General features: G+C 45.2%; 1 protein-coding gene across 3 annotated transcripts in view; it reads right to left on the reverse strand.

Annotated features, from left to right (window-relative positions):
- Positions 1-19,269, reverse strand: part of TDRD9 (tudor domain containing 9) — a 391,054-nt gene that overhangs the window by 75,533 nt on the left and 296,252 nt on the right. For all 3 annotated transcript variants that reach the window (XR_013270091.1, XM_077467571.1, XM_077467570.1), the window contains exons 27-28: positions 13,430-13,519; positions 8,557-8,817 (exon numbers count right to left, since the gene is read on the reverse strand). Coding sequence is in view for 2 of the 3 variants with exons in the window: in XM_077467571.1 (XP_077323697.1) it covers positions 8,557-8,817; positions 13,430-13,519 (351 nt within the window). In the remaining variant the exon portion in view is untranslated. The remainder of the gene's footprint in view (positions 1-8,556; positions 8,818-13,429; positions 13,520-19,269) is intronic.

The raw sequence follows: 19,269 nt of genomic DNA on the forward strand, positions 1-19,269 counted from the left end.
ATAGTTTGTATGAACAGATGATCTGTCACTTTTCCCCTCAGTTTACACACAGAGATCCCGGTCCTCGCCATGTTATGAGTTATCGCAGGAGCCGGGCACACGTATCGGTTCCGGGGTGAGCAGAGGCGGTGAGCCCCTAGTGGCCACCTTAGGAACTTACGTAATAACGGCGATTCGCCTGCCTGTGCCATTCAGCCGTAGTACAAATGCAGCTGCTGGTCGACAAACGCATAAAAAAAAAAAAAAAAAAAAAAAAGCAGCCCGATCCTCCTCTTCTTGGGTCCCCCACTGGTGCTCCTGGCTCATCTTCAGCCAGTAGCCCCAATAGCTATTCACTTTCTCTGGGGGAACAGGTGCTCACTCTCGAGCCCCTATCTTCACGTTCATAACACAGACACGCTGCCCACCCATTACTTATTGGCTCGACGACTGTTGTTGACAGTAGCAGGAGTCATTGGCTCCTGCTGCTGTCTCAGACAATGAGGAATGAGAGACCTGGAAGAAGCTCAGCTCTGGTGCACATCACTGGATCGAAGAATTAGGGAGAGCTGCTGAACACATCAGGATTTTTACCTTCATGCACAGAATGTATGAAGATAAAAAAAAACTTGAGCCTTTACAACCACTTTAAAGCCTAGCACACAGCAGTCTAAATCAAAAACAAAAAAACTGACAGCTCAGATGAGAGCCAACAGTCGCACCCTTTCAACAGAAGCCAGCCAAGCCGAATGTCACCCCAATTTCGACCTGTTTATGGGGCTTAAGTGTATTCAAAGTTAATACATATTATCACAAGGGGTATGACTTACTATTGATGCTCTGGGCCCCTTGTGCTGCTGGCCCCTTGTTTCTTTAAAATTTTCCTTCATTAAAACAACTTGCAATTTTGCAGTTTGGCAGGGGTTAACAGAACTGAGGGAGAGGTCATCTGCACTTGTCAAGAGTGCCCAACTATGCCTGTCCTTTCCACTCACCTCTGCTTTTAAAATAAGCCACAACTAAAGCTTCTATAATTGATACTAGGTGACTGAAGGACAGGATTTAAAAGCCTGCCCATCCACTTACAGAAGTTTCTATGAAAGATGGGTGGAAGAAAGGGCATAGTAGTCACTCTTGAGAGTAAGGCTCCTTTCACACTGGGGCGGTGTGTATGATGGCGGTAAAACGTCATTATTTTTAGCAGCGTTTTACCGATAATTTCACGGCGCTTTTACACCCCCCCCCCCCCCGCTAGTTAATAGGGGTTAAAAGCAGCGCTATGCCGGCAGTATAGCCGCACTGCCCCATTTCAATGGGTGGTGTATACACTGCTCTTTCACTGCTCCAAAGATGCCACTAGCAGGACTTTAGCATCCTGCCATTGCTCCAGTGTGAAAGCCCTGTGTCTCCACGCCTCTTTCAGGGAGCTTTGCAGGTGCTATTTTTTAGCGCCGGTGGCCCTGCAAAGCGGCCCAGTGTGAAAGGGGTCTAAACGATCGTTCCTCAGTTCTTTTCAACTCTGCCACACTAAAATTATGGTGGCAGGGGATAGATGTAGGAAAATATCAAGGCTACCAGGAGCCAAAAACACAAGGGACATACCAAACAAGTCTTGTCCCTTGTGATGAGATTTTTTTTTTTTAATACATTTTGACTATACTTCGGTTTTTCCGCAACTGACCTTGCCAAAAAAGTAGCAGTTCTGGGCTGCATTCATTTGGCGCACCTGAAAAAAAGAGCTCATGTACACTACAGCTTGTAACTTGAGTTTAGGAGCTTTTAGCGTTTTTTTTTTGCCAAAGCTCCTAAACTCAACTGCATAAAAGTGTCCATGTCCACATAGGCTTTTACAAGAGTTTATAAACTGTTACGGTTAGGGGATGTTCAACCTTCCTCTACTAAAACGTGGAAAGATAGCAATGTTTGACTGCTGGGCCGCAAAACATGGCAAAAATAGCAGGTTTTTCCGAGGCTGGCAGTCAACAGTCTGTGTGTACACGAGTCCTTGGTCTCCAAAAAATAAGACATAATAAAGCCATTGGAAACTAAACTCAAGCCCTTGTGCTGATTTTCGTGTGGGTGTTTTTTTTTTTAAACCGACTACACTTAGGCTTAAGGCCCCTGTCACACATGCTGTCTGCCCATTTTTCATCCATTCGTTGATGGATGAAAAACGGACATCAATGCAACTCTATGGGAAAACGGATGTAAATGGATAATCATCCATTTACATTAGTGTACAGATACATCCGTAACAATGATGAAAAACTGATGAGCACCAATGAAAACATGATGAATACTTCATCTGTTTTGATGCGACTGAACTGATGAAATGATGTGTGAAAGAGGCCTGGAGGTGTGAAAAGTTTCAAGAGTACGAGAACCCCTCATTATGGCTAGGACAAATGGGAATCTGTTATTTGAAACAAAGATATTCTCAAGAGTTCTAAAAAGTTTCAAGCTTCTTATAAAAAAATAAAAAAAAAACAAAAAAAAAAACACATGTCCATCTGTAATGCATCTAGATTAACACACCTGAATCGAAATTTTCCGGAGTTTCCTAGCACACAAAGACAGACCATCAAGCAGCTATGAGAAGTACATTAAGTGGTCTATTGGGCTTTCAAATATTTAAAAGACATCATGACTAGCTATTACAACATTCCCACTGAATCACCTTTCTATAGAAGAAATTTACTGATGAAAAAATTATTCAGGGAAAAATGTTAAAGCAAATGTAGAGAACAGATGTCTTGCCAGAGTAATTTTAGCAATGCCACAGGAATATTCCTTCCGCTTCATAGTTGCCAATCTGTCCACATTAATAAATACAAATAACGTGCCACCATCTGAAATGCATCAGCTGCCAAAAAAAGCCAAGTATCGTAATAGGCTTTTTATAATTCTCGTAAAATTATTTTCCTAAAGTCTGAGGGCCACAGGAAGGTAGTAAATTCTTAGAAATGGGTTATACAGGCACCCTCAGGAGGATGGGAAACCGAACTGGCAAAATAGTCCATAAGTGAGACCCCATATATCCCCAACACACAACCATCTTGCCTCTGTTATTTGCCTTATGTACTTCTTGTTCAAAAACTGAGGAGTGGGACCTGTCCCTCAATGAAAATTGAATACAAGATTTAACATTAAGAATAAAAATCTCATCACCATTAGAGAAGCCGTAATGAAGTAAATTTTAGACACATGGGACATTAAAAAAGCAGTCCAAATGTGAGAAGGGCAACATCCATTGACAGGCCTAAGAAAAAAATCCAAAGCGAATAAAAATATTTAGAGGGAGAAAAGTCAAATCTGAACCAGAAAAATGTTACATTTCCAATGAAACAGGGGAATTTAAAGGGTAAATTCACCTTTACATAAAAAAAGATAAGCTTACACAGGTTAACACCCCCCGCCCCCCCCCCCCCCGACAATCTTTGGTTCTAAGTCCCTGTATATCCGTGCCAGGAGTCTAGGGCCTAAGCTAAATGTCCAAAACGTCACTCGGGACATTTTGGAGAATTCTAATTGGTCAGAGCCATCACATGGGTGGTGCCGACCAGCCAGTAACCGCATAGCCTGTCCTGTCGGCTATGGAGAAGACGCGTGGCTGCAGAGAGGATTTCTAATCCCCGGACTCATGACGTGGATATACTGAGGAGGGGGATCTATGCAAGTTAACCATACTGATTTTTCTGTAAAAGGTAAACCTTACACTTTAACCCAGAAAAGTTAAGGATAAACCGGATACCCAGATCACGGCAAGAAACAAAGACAAGGTGAGGCAACATACAACTACCTAATTGGGGATAACAGAATAAAAACAAGAATGATCAAGAAAAGGGAACACCAAGGTTTCCCAGACTGAAAACTGATCCTTTAGAGAAAGTTGGACAGCTGGTCCACAAAGACCAGATGGGATAAAGGCTTGTTTATATGGGAGGGCAGGATAGTAACAAGATTAGTTGAACTGCTGCTTTACTGAGTGGTAAAAGTACAAACCCGAGTAAGGATGGGAGAGACTCCATAAAGTGCACATCAAGGACCATGCTATTAATTCCATAAGGAGTGCCTGCTTGTCTCACCTGAAATCTAGACTCCCAGAATCCAAAAGAGGAAAAATGGAGATCTACAAGAGCAGGAGAGTCAATGTAAAGAGGGCAAGCCCCCAGTACCCCAAAAGCCCTTACTGGGAGTCATGTCTGTTAGGGAAGATTCCGACGTAGGGGATTCAGAGTGCTTCCAGGATCTAAACTGCTCAGCCTCGCTCACTATCGAGTCAACAGACCCTTAATTCAAGAAAGGTCACCTGAGCATCCTTTAATGTTGTTGCAAAGAAAAGGCAATGGGGCAGAGACAAGATTCAGAGCTGTAAACAACCTTAAGAGCCCTGGAAGGGCATAGAAATATGCAATTAGAGGAACAGTGGAAAATGGTCCCAACTGACCAACTCACAAGGTCCCTTAGGAGAGAGGAAATACTGAGTAGCAGCATTATGTAAGGACACAGTTTTCCTGAGAAGGATTACCCTTATAAGGAAGAACTCCCAAGGGAGTCACAGCTACTTGAATCTGCGCAAGAAGCCTGTGAACTTAGACTCACAGTATCTGCGAGTATGCGCTATTAGGGCAGAAGTAGCTGAAGAAATGCCTCATAACCGTTGCAGAACTCCTGCAGTCTAGTTGAAGTGTACTGTGGCCGAAAAATGTTGCCAATGATGGACAGTCCAAAGATCTCAACCATCAAGATATATGAATCAGCTGCTACTTAGACTTTCAACTGTGACCCACACACCTAACCAGGGTTCCCAATGCTGTCATAAAGACATCACTTCTGTATGGAACACAAGTTCAATGGCTTGTAATAAAGTCATATCTAAAGCACAAGGCTCCAGACACTGACTCCAACAATTACATGGGGACCTACACCAGAAATGAACAGATTGAACTTAAGGAGGCTAACCCATTCTGATATAGTCTGACAAATCAAGAGTTCCAGTCAAAAGAAGATTAAGGTGAAAAACCAGTTAAATCCATTTGAGTCCCAGTTTGAGCTATCAGTGAAGTCCCCAAAAAGGTAATGTATACCTTTGACCCTTCAAAGGGCAATCTCCTAACATGCATCACAAAAGCATCGACATTGGGCATGGACCACCAATTTGTGAATACCTTCTCGAAAGCAAAGGCACCGGTAAAGGCAAATGGGGGCTAGGACCTATCGGAATATTGATTCATAAGTCCAACTCACTACAAGGTTGTATGGTCAAGGGGAAAAAAAAGTAGTCTATATCACCAGCAGGGAAGGGGTTAACACTAGGGGGCAATCAAGGTGTTAAATGTGTCCCTGCAGTGTGTTCTAACTGTGGGGGGATGGGAGTAATTAGAGGAGGCGACAATCGCTGTTCCCAATTGGAACACACGATCAGTCTCTCCTCTCTTGACAGAACTGGCACTTGTGTTTACACACACAGATCCATATTCTGTGTCTCATGCCCACGAGTGTGGGGGGCCGGCACGCATCGCGACTGGCAGCCACGCGCATCGGGTCGACCTCCTTACAGCAGGCATACGCCTGCAAAGGCCCATAAAGGAGTGGACAAACCTGTACGTAGTTTTGTGCAGGTTTGCCAACCTGCCCGGATTATGTACATGAGCCAGTCGGGAAGTAGTTAAAACAGATTAAACAACAGCACAGTGCTTGTGCTGCATTAATCTGCTCCCCTCAAAATTGTACTAAACTGTGAAAAAAATCTGCCTGAATCTGCCACTTTCTGTATTGTCTCCACTCTGCACTGACAACAAAAACCAGGGCAGCTGAGCGCTGACCACCGTGGTCAGAGTATGTTTCTTCGTCATCCGCAGCCTAGCTCTCCTCTCTCCCCCACCTTTCTGCCCGTCAGCTCCGTGTCGGTTAGTTAAATTAAGAATTTTAAATGATTCCTGCAAGCCCCTCTATTATAGCCTGGTATAGCACACTGTAGCAGTCTTTTATAAAAATGAGCATTGTAGATGCCGGTTTAGCGTGATCTTCAGGTCAGTCAAGCGACAAGTCGGCTATGGCCTGAGAAGCTGAGTAGCCATGTGATCTCCCCAGCTGATGTCAGAGGGAGATCCTGGCCCCTCCTGCAGAAGCCATATGTATAGAGGTATACAGTGGCCGTCAGTCATTTGACCGGCCAGAAGATGGTTCTAAATTAGTATTTACAAGCTTCATTTTCATAAAAGACTAATGCAGTGTGCTATGCCAGGTTCTAATAGAAGGCCTGGCAGTGTGTTATATACGGGTTAACAAACACTTTAAATAATGGCCAAACATCACAATTTGAGTTTTCGCATTGAAATATGGGGCGTTTTTGCATTGAAGTCAACAGGATGCAGCATGCCAATATAGGCACCTTTTTTTTTTTTATCAGCAGAACACTAACCGCTTCAGCCCTGGAAGATTTTAGCCCCTTCCTGACCAGAGCACTTTTTGCGATTCAGCACTGCACTGTCATCTAACTGACAATTGCGTGGTCGTGCGACGTGGCTCCCAAACAAGTTGATGTCCTTTTTTTTCCCCCACAGCTTTTTTTGATATTTGATCACCCATGTGGTTTTTAGTTTTTGTGCTATAAACCAAAATAATTTATGGGGGGGTGTTGGCGAACGCATTATTTTTTACAATTTGCTATAACAAAAATTCCCCAAATATATATATATATATATATATATATATATATATATATATATAAATCCCCCCCCCCCCCCCCTCAGTTTAGGCCAATACGTATTCTTCTACATATTTTTAGTAGAAAAAAAAAACACAAACACATTGCAATAAGAGTTTATCGATTGGTTTGAACAAAAGTTATAGCATTTACAAAACGGGATAGTATTATGGCATTTTTATTAAATTTTTGTTTACCAGTAATGGCAGGGATCAGTGATTTTTATTGCGACTGCGACATTACGGCGGACACACCTGACATTTTTGACACATTTTTGGGACCATTGTCATTTATACAGCAATCAGTGCTATACAAAAGGACTGATTCCTGTGTAAATTACACTGGCAGTGAAGGGGTTAACCAGTAGGGGGCAGTGTGAGGGTTAAGTGTGTCCTGGGGAGTGTTTCTAACTGGTGGTGGTGGTGGGGGGGGGGGGGAGCATGGCTACATGTGACACGTCACTAATCTCTGCTCCCGATCACAGGGAGCAGAGATCAGTGACACGGTCACTAGGCAGAATGGGGAGATGCTTGTTTACATTAGAATCTCCCTGTTCTTCCTCTCTGTGAGGCAATCGTGGTCATCTCCAAGGGCGATAAGAGTCAGCGGGACCCAACTCATGAAGGTCCCAGCCGGCGCGCATGTGATGGCATGGCACCAATTTAAAAGGACGTACAGGTAAGCACATTTGGCCAGCCATGCTATTCTGCCGACGTACAGAGGCGTGCGCCGGTCGGGAACCAGTTAAGAAACCCTATTTTCAGCTGCTTATTTTCAGAGGCCAATAGATCAGTGCATCTCTAGTTCCACGTCATTTACAAGCAAAAAATTTGTGTTATTACATGAGAAATGTCAGAACTGGCCAAGACATGTTGCACCATTTAGCAAAAAAACAAAACAAAAACAAAAAACACACAACTAGGCCCAAAGTGAGATGAGGACCTGCATGCTCAGAACGCCCCATAACAGATACTGATGATGATCAAAGTAGTAGACAGACAGAATGTGAATGTTTTTGAAGCACAAGACGATTCAAAAGAGGGAGAAGCAGTGGATAGTGGCTTCATCTAGATTAAATGGCAGTAGAAAATACAGTGAATGTCACCTAGTAGGCAACATCAGTACAACGTTCTCTCTGCCTTGACCGTTCCTGCTGCTGGCACACAACAGTACAAACTGTAAGGTAGCTCCCAGTGCTTTAGCCCGGCTGGCCCTACTCAATATTCTAATTCTCGTGGCTGGGTCACAATAGAATCTATGCAAGGGATATACACTTGGGCAGTGCTCTGCAGTGAATAGTACACAGACCTCTAAAAAGCACCACTATGTGAGCCAAGTGCCCTAAGGTCACATTTCAAACTAGTCCCACAATCTTCCAGTCCAGCGTGGTCTGAACAGATCAAAAACGTTGGATACAATAATCTTGACAGCTGCTGTGTCAAGATAAGTTCAAGATGCATTTTAAAGTCTTGAGTGCAGTCACCAAAGTAAAGAATATCTGAAGTGTAGCAAGTATAGAAAAAAAAAAAAGTTATTGTATTTTTCTCAATCGAAATGAGGTGCCCAACTGCCTAGGACACTAGCAAAAATCTGAGGCATGATGGTTGAACATGGAGTTATATGGGGGATGGCTTAATGTGTTTGCCAGTGCACATCTATTGTAGAGACATACTAGATCTAATTTCCCCCCTCAGGTATACACTAACATTCCCCAACCTTTATTGGCGTAGAGGCATAGCTGTAAATGTTATCAGTTATTTCACAAAACCAACAAGTTCTCTGGCACAGAGGTCCCAAGCAGAAGCTCTCTTCTATATACCAAGACAGATAATACTAAATACATAATGAAACTCAGTAAAACTACATACTTTTGATTCAAATGTCTCCTCTGCAGACTCGGCATAACCATCTGCAATAAGTATGTCTCTTATGCCGCCTTCCTCAAGATGTTCAACGTAGCGGTAGACATCAACATGCAGAATATTATGTACAATGGAGAAAACTTTCACCACAAGAGCAGAACCATTAACTAAGGAGTTAAACTTCAAGCAGGCTTCACGACTCCACTGCTCTCCACAGATTATTGACTTTGCAGATGGGCGCATCTTACAGATCTTGAACTCCAGGGCCTGAATTGTGGAACAGTGTGATTATAAAGCTCCAATGACAAACAATATATATATTTATATCGAGCAAGTCAAAATAAATGTAAACCCTAACTGAAAGATTTAAATCTGCTGAAGCAATTTATCACATTTCCTTCATTGTTTCTTGCTGCTGACCACCTGAAGCTGCACAGAATTTCTGCAGATGGGTGTGGGGAGGTTGCCAGTGACTGAAAATGGATCACAACTAATGCACTGGTGGCCTCATTTCTTGAGACACCAACAATCCAAATACAAATACACCCCCCCACCCCCACAAATGACCCGTTTTTGGGAAGTAGCCATACCAAGGTATCTAGTAAGAGGCATGGTGAGTTTTTAAAAAAAGTGGAACATCCGCTCATCTGAACCCCCGCCCCGGTGCCACAGTTAGCAGGGGGGAGGGGGTGCCGATACCTGTCTAACCTGGCAGGTATTTGCACCCACTTCCGGGCATAGACTCCCATGGGACTCTATGCCTCTTCCTGTCCCGCCGAGCTGTCTGCTGGAACAGATACGGGTCCCAGAGACAGCGCAGAGCATTCTTATTGAGTGCGTGACTCGAGCTTGTGCAGTAGGGAAACGGGAAGTGAAGACGCAACGCTTCCATTCCTCATTCCCTCACAAAGAATGGAAGCGGCAGCCGCCGAGAGCCAAGCTATTAAATAGGAGGGGTGGGTGCTGTGTCCATTCATGAACCACAGAGAAAAGGATTTTACGGCGAGTACAAAAATCCTATTTTCTCTTTCGTTCATTGATGGACACAGCACCTTAATCTTGACCTTAGGGACGTCCCCCAAGCAGTGCCAAAAGTGAGGGGTGGAAACCAAGAACAAACTCCACCCATAACAAAAAGAACTCCCCATCAGGGGAGTCGCAACCTCAAACGGCTGCCTGCAAAATCTTGCGGCCAAAGCATGTATCCGAAGATGCGCCCACATCGACCTTGTAAAATTTGGTGAAAGTGTGCACGGAAGGACCAGGTAGCCGCCATACACACCTGAAAAACGCTACAGGAGATGCTTGGTGTCGGAGAGCCCAGGAAGCACAAATTGCCCTGGTAGAATGCGCACTGACAGGAAAGGGAGGCTCCCGACCCCTTACGGCATAAGCCTGGACCACAATCTGTCTGATCCACCGAGAAATGGTGGCCAACGAGACTACCAGGCCCTTCTTTGGACCAGCCACCGAATCCGACCTCCTGAAAGGAACCGTAGCAGACTGATACACCCGCAGAGCCTGGACCACATCCAAAGAATGCAACGTGACCTCTTTGGGATGCGATGGCTGAGGACATAAGGACGAAAGCACAATGTCCTCATTTAGATGAAAGGCAGAAACAACCTTCGGAAAAGAATAGAGGTCTGCGGACGTGGCACCGCCTTATCCTTGTGGAGGCTCAAGTAGGGAGACTTGCAAGACAAGGCGGCCAACTCAGAAACCCGCATTGCATGCGTAATAGCCACTAGAAAGACTACTTTCTGAGAGAGCATCAATAAGGGGATCTCCCTAACGTTTTCAAATAGCTGTTTCTGAAGCACCAAGAGCACCAGATTCAAATCCTACAGGGGCACCGGCGGCCTTACTTGAGGGGCCACATGCCAAACCCCCTGAACAAACGTACGCAGCAATGAGTGAATCGCCAGGTGGTCGTGGAAAAAAAAAAAAGCCAAAGTTGATATCTACCCCTTAATGGTGCTTATTCGGACAGCAGTAGCCAGGTCATGTGTGTGCCCCAGACCATATAGCTCACCGGTCGCCCCTGGACCAGGGGCCTGTCACGGCTGACCAAGCACATAGCTAAGGTCTGCGCACGCTCGATGGCCAGGCTTGGGAGACTACAAGGATCTATATTATCCAGCCTGTCACCCAGCCCGGCTATTGATTGCAGATCACAGGAAGCAAAAAAAAGAAAATATTTCCAAGACCACTGGTCCCCACAGGGAGCCAGGTCCTTCTAGACTAGGCAGAAAAAACTGAGCTGCTGGGAGCAGTGAGGGGTTATAGCCAGTAGGACCGCCCCCTAGGCTGTACTGTGCTTGTTTTTTGTGTGTTCTGGCTAGTCCTCTCCTAAAGGTGGTGATATAACCCTAAGGTCAAGATTAAGGTGCCGTGTCCATCAATGAACGAAAGAGAAAGCAATGCACACCGACCACCGCGAGTTGGCTGCGGAAAGTGGAGGATATAAACAAGATGGAGGATTCAGCCCTTACAGCGCAACATAACCGTGAGAAATACACAGAGGCCTGGAGCCTTTGGAACATTTTAATTCTCTTCGATGAGGGGGAAGACCCTCTTTGGAACATAGATCCCTCATGAGCACTAAGTGGTTGCTTCTTGCTACGGTTGTGAGCCATAGGCTACCTCTTATCTGTCTTCTCCCTTCCCTCCCCCCTTCCTCACTATTTTGCTCTACTCTTGTTTCGTACTCCATTATAATTTAAGAAAAGGGGAAATCCTGTTGCCCCTTGCACTTATGCTATAGTCATATTACGCTGGTTGCTAAAGAGTAATCCAATTGCAATTTCTGTCACGACTTGTACCAATGAGTAATGTGATACATGATATACATCGATTAATTACAAACTGAACTACATCTTTACAATCTCAATTATCTTCATATTATTGTTGTAAAGATGGGGTCTTTCCCTTTGAGTTCCATAAAAATTATATTTGGGAAAAAAAAAAGCCAGGGACTGAGGACCAGAGGAGAGACAGCAGGTCTGGCCTGCAAGGAAGAAGCCAGAGGTGGTCTCATAGTAGTCGTCTGGGCCATTATGCTGCAATGAGAATCATTGGATTCTTCATTTGCTCTATTTTGTGGAGCAGAGGAGGAAGAATTTTAACTGGGGGGGAGGAATAGCTTAGCCTGAACTGAGGTCAGGAGATCAGCAAAGCATCTGATGCTAACATTTGAAGGTCCCTGGTCCTGGTAACAAATAGGGGTAGTTTTTTTAATCTGGAGGCTAAGAAATCCACATCTGGAGATCCTCACCTCTGGTTGAATATGTCAAGGTAAGGGGCACATTCCCGTTGATCTCAACGGAGACAGCTTTCTAGTTGTTGAATCCAGGGATGTGGACCAGACACAGAATGCAGGTCAGCGAGTCTCTGTCCATTCGATTATCTGGTTTATTTCCTTCAAGGCTGCATGATTCGAGGTAATCCCTTGGTGGGTGATGTATGCCATACATAGCTATGGCAGTTTGTGCTTGCACCCCAATTGTCCTGGCAAAGAGGTAGGTTGTTTGGAGAGCTGGGTTGATTGGCCTGACCTGGGTGGAATTTTTTTCACCCATTATGCACAATTGACCACTCATAGCCTGAGGGTTAACATTTTTTCCTAGTTGACGTAGAACTTTCTTCCCACATGAATACCATCTGGAATGTGAACTTATTTGGACTACAAGATTTAACCTATTATCTGGGTAGTTTGTACACATTTTCACATAATTTACATATTATGAGTATATTGCACTTTATATATATTTAGGTTGCAGATTCTCAGTAGATTGAGCATATCACAATTTTTTTGCAGTATTTATCGGCATTAGCACTACACTTTTGTACACAGTCAACCAAAACAACATTTTAAATTTAAATGGACATCTTCAGCTCTAAATTACTTACACTGGCCAGTAATCATAGAAGCTACCTCCACAACTTGCCCGCTTAGGTCCCCTTGGTGCTTTACAGATATGCCTTCCAAGCTACAAACACATTCCACGATTGGCACCACTTTTCAGATATGTGCCCACATTTTTGTGACATCGGAACTCTCCTGGAAGCTCCCCTCCATAACTCATTCTTGGCAACCCATGGTTTACTCCAAGGACAGGAGACGGATCTTTCAAATTATGTTTATGTTGACCTTTCCAGAAAAATCTGTGAAGTGAACTTACAGAGGACGCCCTCATCAAAATCACCCCAACCCGCGCCCCCCCCCCCCCCCCCCCCACACCAACCCAGTCCTGCTGACCTGGAGCACAGCGATCACCTGCTAGGAGATGTCAGTACAGGGCTTAGAAATCCCACGCAGTTTAACTACAAAAACATACCTCGTCAACAGATAGGTTTAGAAACATTCTAAATTGGTCAGAATCAGCGTAGCCCGTCCTGTCACCATGGTCGAAGAGAAGAGAAAGCCGCTGGAATTTCAAATCCCCGGACTGGTACAGTAGTAGTACGTGCTGTCAGTGCAGGGGATAGCCGGACTCTAGGTTAGCAGGACCGGGTCCAGTGTAAGTTCACCTTTAGAGATTTTCTGTAAAAGTGAACTTACAGTCCAAGGATTCACTCTATGCTGTATTTCTTATTAGACTCTTCAGAATAGGACTGCTAATCTTCTCTCATCTTCAAAGATGGGAGAAGGATCTAAAGCAGATTGGAACAATGTCAAAAATATACAATTTGTCCTAAAATCATCAATTTGTGTAATATCTCTGGAGACAAATTTAAGATCTTAACTAGATGGTATAGAACCCCATCCGCTTTACACTCCATTTCCCCTACCATTCCCTTCCCCCCAGCTGTCTTTCTGTATGCAAGCTTCCGAATATTTCATTAAAAAAAGTAAAAATAAAGAAAATAACTTGACCTGAAAAGGAAGATCCAGAAGATGGTTGGGGATTTTCCTCAAAGAGCTCAATTCAACTTTCGACTGATTGCCATAGTCCACAAAAAACACCTAGTGGAAAATTAACCAAAATTACCCAAAAAGTACATTAAATAAAAAAGGTAGAGTATTACCAAAAATTCACAAAGTTTTAAAACACTTGGTATGTGAGCACAATTCTTTTTAGAAACTGTGAAGGCATTCCTGGGTAAGATAAAGATAAAATGAAAAAATATAGCAACCGTATTATATTCTGATGAACAGCTATTCTAGATATTCTGAGGAAGGGGTTCTGAAACCAAACCATGTAAATAGAGGAAGGTGACCCTTCAAAGGCAAGCTTTTTTTTTTTTTTTTCAATGTCTGCCTTTTAAACAGACTTTCATTTGAACATGCAATAGTCCCCTCAGGCTGTCTAGAAGAGGGTAGAGTGCTCCTTTGACATTGGACCTATAAGGCCCCTTTCAAACTGGGGCGGGAGCGACATCAGCTTTACCTTCGTTTTAGCGGTGGTATTTGGCCGCTAGTGGGGCAATTTTAACCCCTGCTAGTGGCCGAAAAGGGGTTAAAACCGCCCGCAAAGCGGCGCTTTGCCGGCGGTGTAGCCGCGCTGCCCCATTGATTTTAATAGGAAGGAGCCGTTTAGGAGCGGTGAATACACCGCTCCAAAGATGCTGCTAGCAGGACTTTTTCAACCACCCTGCTAGCGCACCCCCTGGAGGGCTTTCACATTGAAGTGACAGGGGCCTGAACAACGCCTCAGTGTGAAAGGGCCCAAGTGGCTTGAACCACAACATTGTGATACGCTGAACCCCACTATGTAAATGCAATAATGCTCGTTTTAATTTGCTGTACTAAGGAATGGTCTTCCAGTGTGTTTTGGATTTTATTTTTTGGTGAATCTTATTATCAGGAGATGCAAAGCTGCTAGGATTGATACGAGGGTGAGTACTGACAATTCTTGGCGAGCACTTTGATTTTTACTACTTTAGGAAATTGCAAAGTGGTGGGGATTCTGTGCAACAGGTGTTTTTTTTTTTCTTGCCTTAATGCTTAGAATGCATTAAAGTAGTCTAGCCTAACACTAAAATCGCTACATCTACAGACATTCACAATCTAACACTAACCTATCTAGCCCTATAAAGATAGCTCTGCAGAGTACACAGCCGACAACAGCTGTGAAATGAAAGGGAAGTGAGGACAACCATAGTTACTATGGGGTTTCTGTTGTCAGCTGTGTCCTCTGCACCCGCCTCTACAGGAAAGTTGCAGCTGATAACATTAGAAACTAATCCCACGCTGAGCTATGTACAGTTGTGCTTATAAGTTTATATACCCTGGCAGAATTTATGATTGCTTGGCCATTTTTCAGAGAATATGAATAACACAAAAACTTCTTTCACTTATAAATTAGTGTTTGGCTGAGAGTCCGTTCACACAGGGGCAACTTGGGATCCGACTTCAAGTCGCCCCAAGTCGCCTCAGGTCGGACAACATTTAAAAACCAATGTAAGTGAATGAGAGCTGTCTTAATGCACGCTACTGAAGTCGCTCCGACTTCAAAAGAAGTTCCTGTACTACTTCAATCCGACTTGTAGGCGACCGGTACCCATTGATTTCAATGGAGGTCGCCTCCAAGTCGGATCTCTGTCTATACGGAGGCGACTTTGACAGAAATATTAGCTCTGAAGGGGGAACTCCACGCCAAATTTATGAAAAAAAATTGGCGTGGGTTCCCCCTCCAAGAGCATACCAGGCCCTTAGGTCTGGTATGAATTCCAAGGAGTACTCCCTACGCCGAAAAAACGGCGTGGGGTCCCCCCAGATTCATACCAGACCCTTATCCGAGCACGCTACCCGGCCGGCCAGGAAAGGGGGTGGGGACGAGCGTGCGCCCCCCCCTCCTGAGCCGTACCAGGCCACGTGCCCTCAACATGGGGGGGTGCCTTGGGAAAGGGGGGGCCGCGCGGCCCCCCCACCCCAAAGTTCCTTGTCCCCATGTTGATGAGGACAAGGGCCTCTTCCCGACAACCCTGGCCGTTGGTTGTCGGGGTCTGCGGGCGGGGGGCTTATCGGAATCCGGGAGCCCCCTTTAATAAGGGGGCCCCCGGATACCGGCCCCCCACCCTATGTGAATGAGTATGGGGTACAATGTACCCCTACCCATTCACCTGTAAAATAAAAGTACCAAAAAAAAAAACACCACAAGGTTAAAATATTTTATTGCACGGCTCCGGGGGTCTTCCGTCTTCGGGGGTCTTCTCGCCGGACTCCTCCGCTATCTTCTTGTAGCTCTTTTGCTAGCGGAGGAGTCCGGCTTTCTTCCTCCCCGCCGCCGGCCTCTTCTCCCGACTTCGGGGGTCTTGTCCCCCTCTTCGGTTCTTCTGCCGGGCCACCGCGCCTTCTTATAGCTCTTTTACAGGCGGTGGCCCGGTCTTCTGTCACCGCCGCCTTCCGTTCTTCTTCTTCTTCTCCAGGAGATGTTGCCTCGACGATCTCTCCAGCCGGAATGCCAGAGCCGCGCTGCGCGGCCACTTATATAGTGACAATGGGGCGGTGTCACATGGTATATGTCACATGGGTTGGTGTCACATGGTGACCCCGCCCCCTTACGATGTCATAGTCCCCATGTGACATCAACCCATGTGACCAACCCATGCGACATATACCATGTGACACCGCCCCATTGTCACTATATAAGTGGCCGCGCAGCGCGGCTCTGGCATTCCGGCCGGAGAGATCGTCGAGGCAACATCTCCTGAAGAAGAAGAAGAACGGAAGGCGGCAGCGGCGGCGACAGAAGACCAGGCCACCGCCTGTAAAAGAGCTATAAGAAGGCGCGGTGGCCCGGCAGAAGAACCGAAGAGGGGGACAAGACCCCCGAAGTCGGGAGAAGAGGCCGGCGGCGGGGAGGAAGAAAGCCGGACTCCTCCGCTAGCAAAAGAGCTACAAGAAGATAGCGGAGGAGTCCGGCGAGAAGACCCCCAGAGCTGTGCAATAAAATATTTTAACCCTGTGTTGTGTTTTTTTTTTTGGTACTTTTATTTTACAGGTGAATGGGTAGGGGTACATTGTACCCCATACTCATTCACATAGGGTGGGGGGCCGGTATCCTGGGGCCCCCTTATTAAAGGGGGCTCCCGGATTCCGATAAGCCCCCCGCCCGCAGACCCCGACAACCAACGGCCAGGGTTGTCGGGAAGAGGCCCTTGTCCTCATCGACATGGGGACAAGGTGCTTTGGGGTGGGGGGCCGCACACCCCCCTCCCCGAAGGCACCCCCCCATGTTGAGGGCACGCGGCCTGGTACGGCTCAGGAGGGGGGGGCCGCCCGCTCGTCCCCACCCCCTTTCCTGGCCGGCCGGGTAGCGTGCTCGGATAAGGGTCTGGTGTGGATCTGGGGGGACCCCCACGCCGTTTTTCCGGCGTAGGGGGTTCCCCTTGGAATCCATACCAGACCTAAGGGCCTGGTATGCTCTCGGAGGGGGAACCCACGCCAAATTTTTTTCAGAAATTTGGCGTTGAGTTCCCCCTTCAGAGCTCATTCTCTGATTGACCACGGCAAAAGTCGCCTGGCCTGGGGTGACTTGTAAGTCGTCCCAAGTCAGGTTGAAGTCATCACAAGTCGTGTTGAAGTCGTCCCAAGTCGCGCTGTGATCTAAACTCAAGTCGTGTCCAAGTTGCCTCACTCAAGTCGCCTACAAGTCGTGTTGCCCCTGTGTGAACGGACCCTGAAGCCATTTATCAACTGTGTTTACTCTTTTTAAATCATAACAGAAACTACCAAAATAACCCTTATCAAAAGTTTACATAACCCAGTTCTTAAATCATACTTACCTCCACTGTGCAGCTCGTTTTGCACAGAGTGGCCAAGAAACAAGCTCTTCTGGGGTCCCTCTGCGGAACTCTTGGCTCCTACCCGCATCTAATAAACCTCTGGCGGGTCCATAGACGCTGAATGCAGGATTCAGCCCCCCCCCCCCCCCCCCCGAGTCATAGGCTGCGCTGCCATCAATCTATCCAATCAACAGCCAAGAACCCCCTAGCAGAGAGACAGCGTGTCCCCAGGGGACAAGTTCAAGGGTTCAGGTAAGTAAAACTGTTTACTAACCTTAATGCATAGGATGCATTAAGGTGAAAAAACATGGACCTTTACAATCCCATTAATACCGTATATTGCCCCCTTTAACATCAATGACAGTTCGAAAACTTTTGTGGATGAGGCTCTCTATCTTCTCAGATGGTAAAGCTGCCCATTCCTTTTGGCAAAAAGCCTCCAGTTCCTGTAAATTCTGGGTGGTTGTCTTACATGAACTGCACATTTGAGCTCTCCACAGAGTGGCTCAATGATATTGAGGTCAGGAGACAGATGGCTACTATAGAACCTTCACATTATTCTGCTGTAGCCAATGACAGGTCGACTTGGCCTTGTGTTTGGATAATTTTCATGTTGGAATGTCCAAGTATGTCCCTTGTGCAGCTTCCCGGCTGACGAATACAAATGTTCCTCTTATCTTGCCATAAATTTTGACCAAATTTCCTGTACCTTTGTAGCTCACACATCCCCAAAACATCAGCGATCCACCTCCGTGTTTCACAGTAGGAATGGTGTATCTATCATCATAGGCCTTGTTGGCTCCTCTCTAAATAAAGTGTTTATGGCTGTGGCCAAAAAGCTCAATTTTGGTCTCATTACAGCAAATTACTTTGTGCTAGAAGATTTGAGGCTTGTCCCTAGGCTGTTTGGCGTATTGAAAGCGGGAAACTTTGTGGCATTTGCATAGTAATGGATTTCTTCTGACTTGACCATGCAGCCCATCGTTCTCCAAGTGCTTCCTTATTTTGCATCTTGAAACAGCCACACCACATGTTTTCAGAGTCCTGTATTTCACCTGAAGTTATTTGTGGGGTTTTCTTTGAATCCCAAACTATTTTCCTGTCAGTTTTGGCGGAAATTTTAGTTGGTCTACCTGACCGTGGTTTGGTTTCACCAGAAACCTTCATTTTCCGCTTCTTGATTTAGAGTTTAAATACTGCTGATATCTTTTTATATCCCTTTCCTGTTTTCTATAGTTAAACTCCCTTTTCCTGCAGAACCTTTGACGATTCTTTCACTTTCCCCATGACTCAGAATCCAGAAATGTCAGTGCAGCACTGGATGAAAGATGCAGGGTTCTGTGAGAAGTCCAGAAACTCATTGACCTTTTATACACACACAAACACGAATTACAAGCAAGCAGATCACAGATGAGGATGGTTATCTTTAATAGCTATTCAAAACCCCTGTGTCAACTTGTGTGCATGTTAACAGGCCAAAATCACTAGGGTATGAACTCTTTTGATCAAGGTTTTTTGGGTAGTTTGTTGTCATTATGATTTAAAAAGAGTAAACACCGTTGATTGCTAATAAATGGCTTCGGCCAAACACTAACCATGAGTGAAAGAAATCTTTTTGTGTTATTCATATTTTCTGAAAAACTGCTAAGTCCATATAAATTCTGCCAGGGTATGTAAACTTATGAGCAAAACTGTATACTGATTTCTACTTTACAAGGTTAGATAGGTTAGTGTTCTATCGTGGATGTCTGTAGATGTAGCTATTTGTTAGGTTGAACTTCTTTAAAAAAGGTAAAAAAATAAAATTGTTTAGGCTTTTAAAACCACTTTAAGGCCAGAAATCTCTGGAATTTTACCATTTCCTTAACTGGTTATTGGAAAATATTTTCCTGGATTAAAAAATTTACTCAAGTATTCAATTCAGAATCATGGCTACAACAGCCAGACAACTGAAATTATAAAGGTCACATGAACATCTGCACATTA

This window comes from Lithobates pipiens, unplaced genomic scaffold (genome assembly GCF_037356315.1).
Source record: "Lithobates pipiens isolate NorthernLeopardFrog02 unplaced genomic scaffold, aLitPip1_a1.2 Scaffold_57, whole genome shotgun sequence".
Taxonomy (NCBI): domain Eukaryota; kingdom Metazoa; phylum Chordata; class Amphibia; order Anura; family Ranidae; genus Lithobates; species Lithobates pipiens.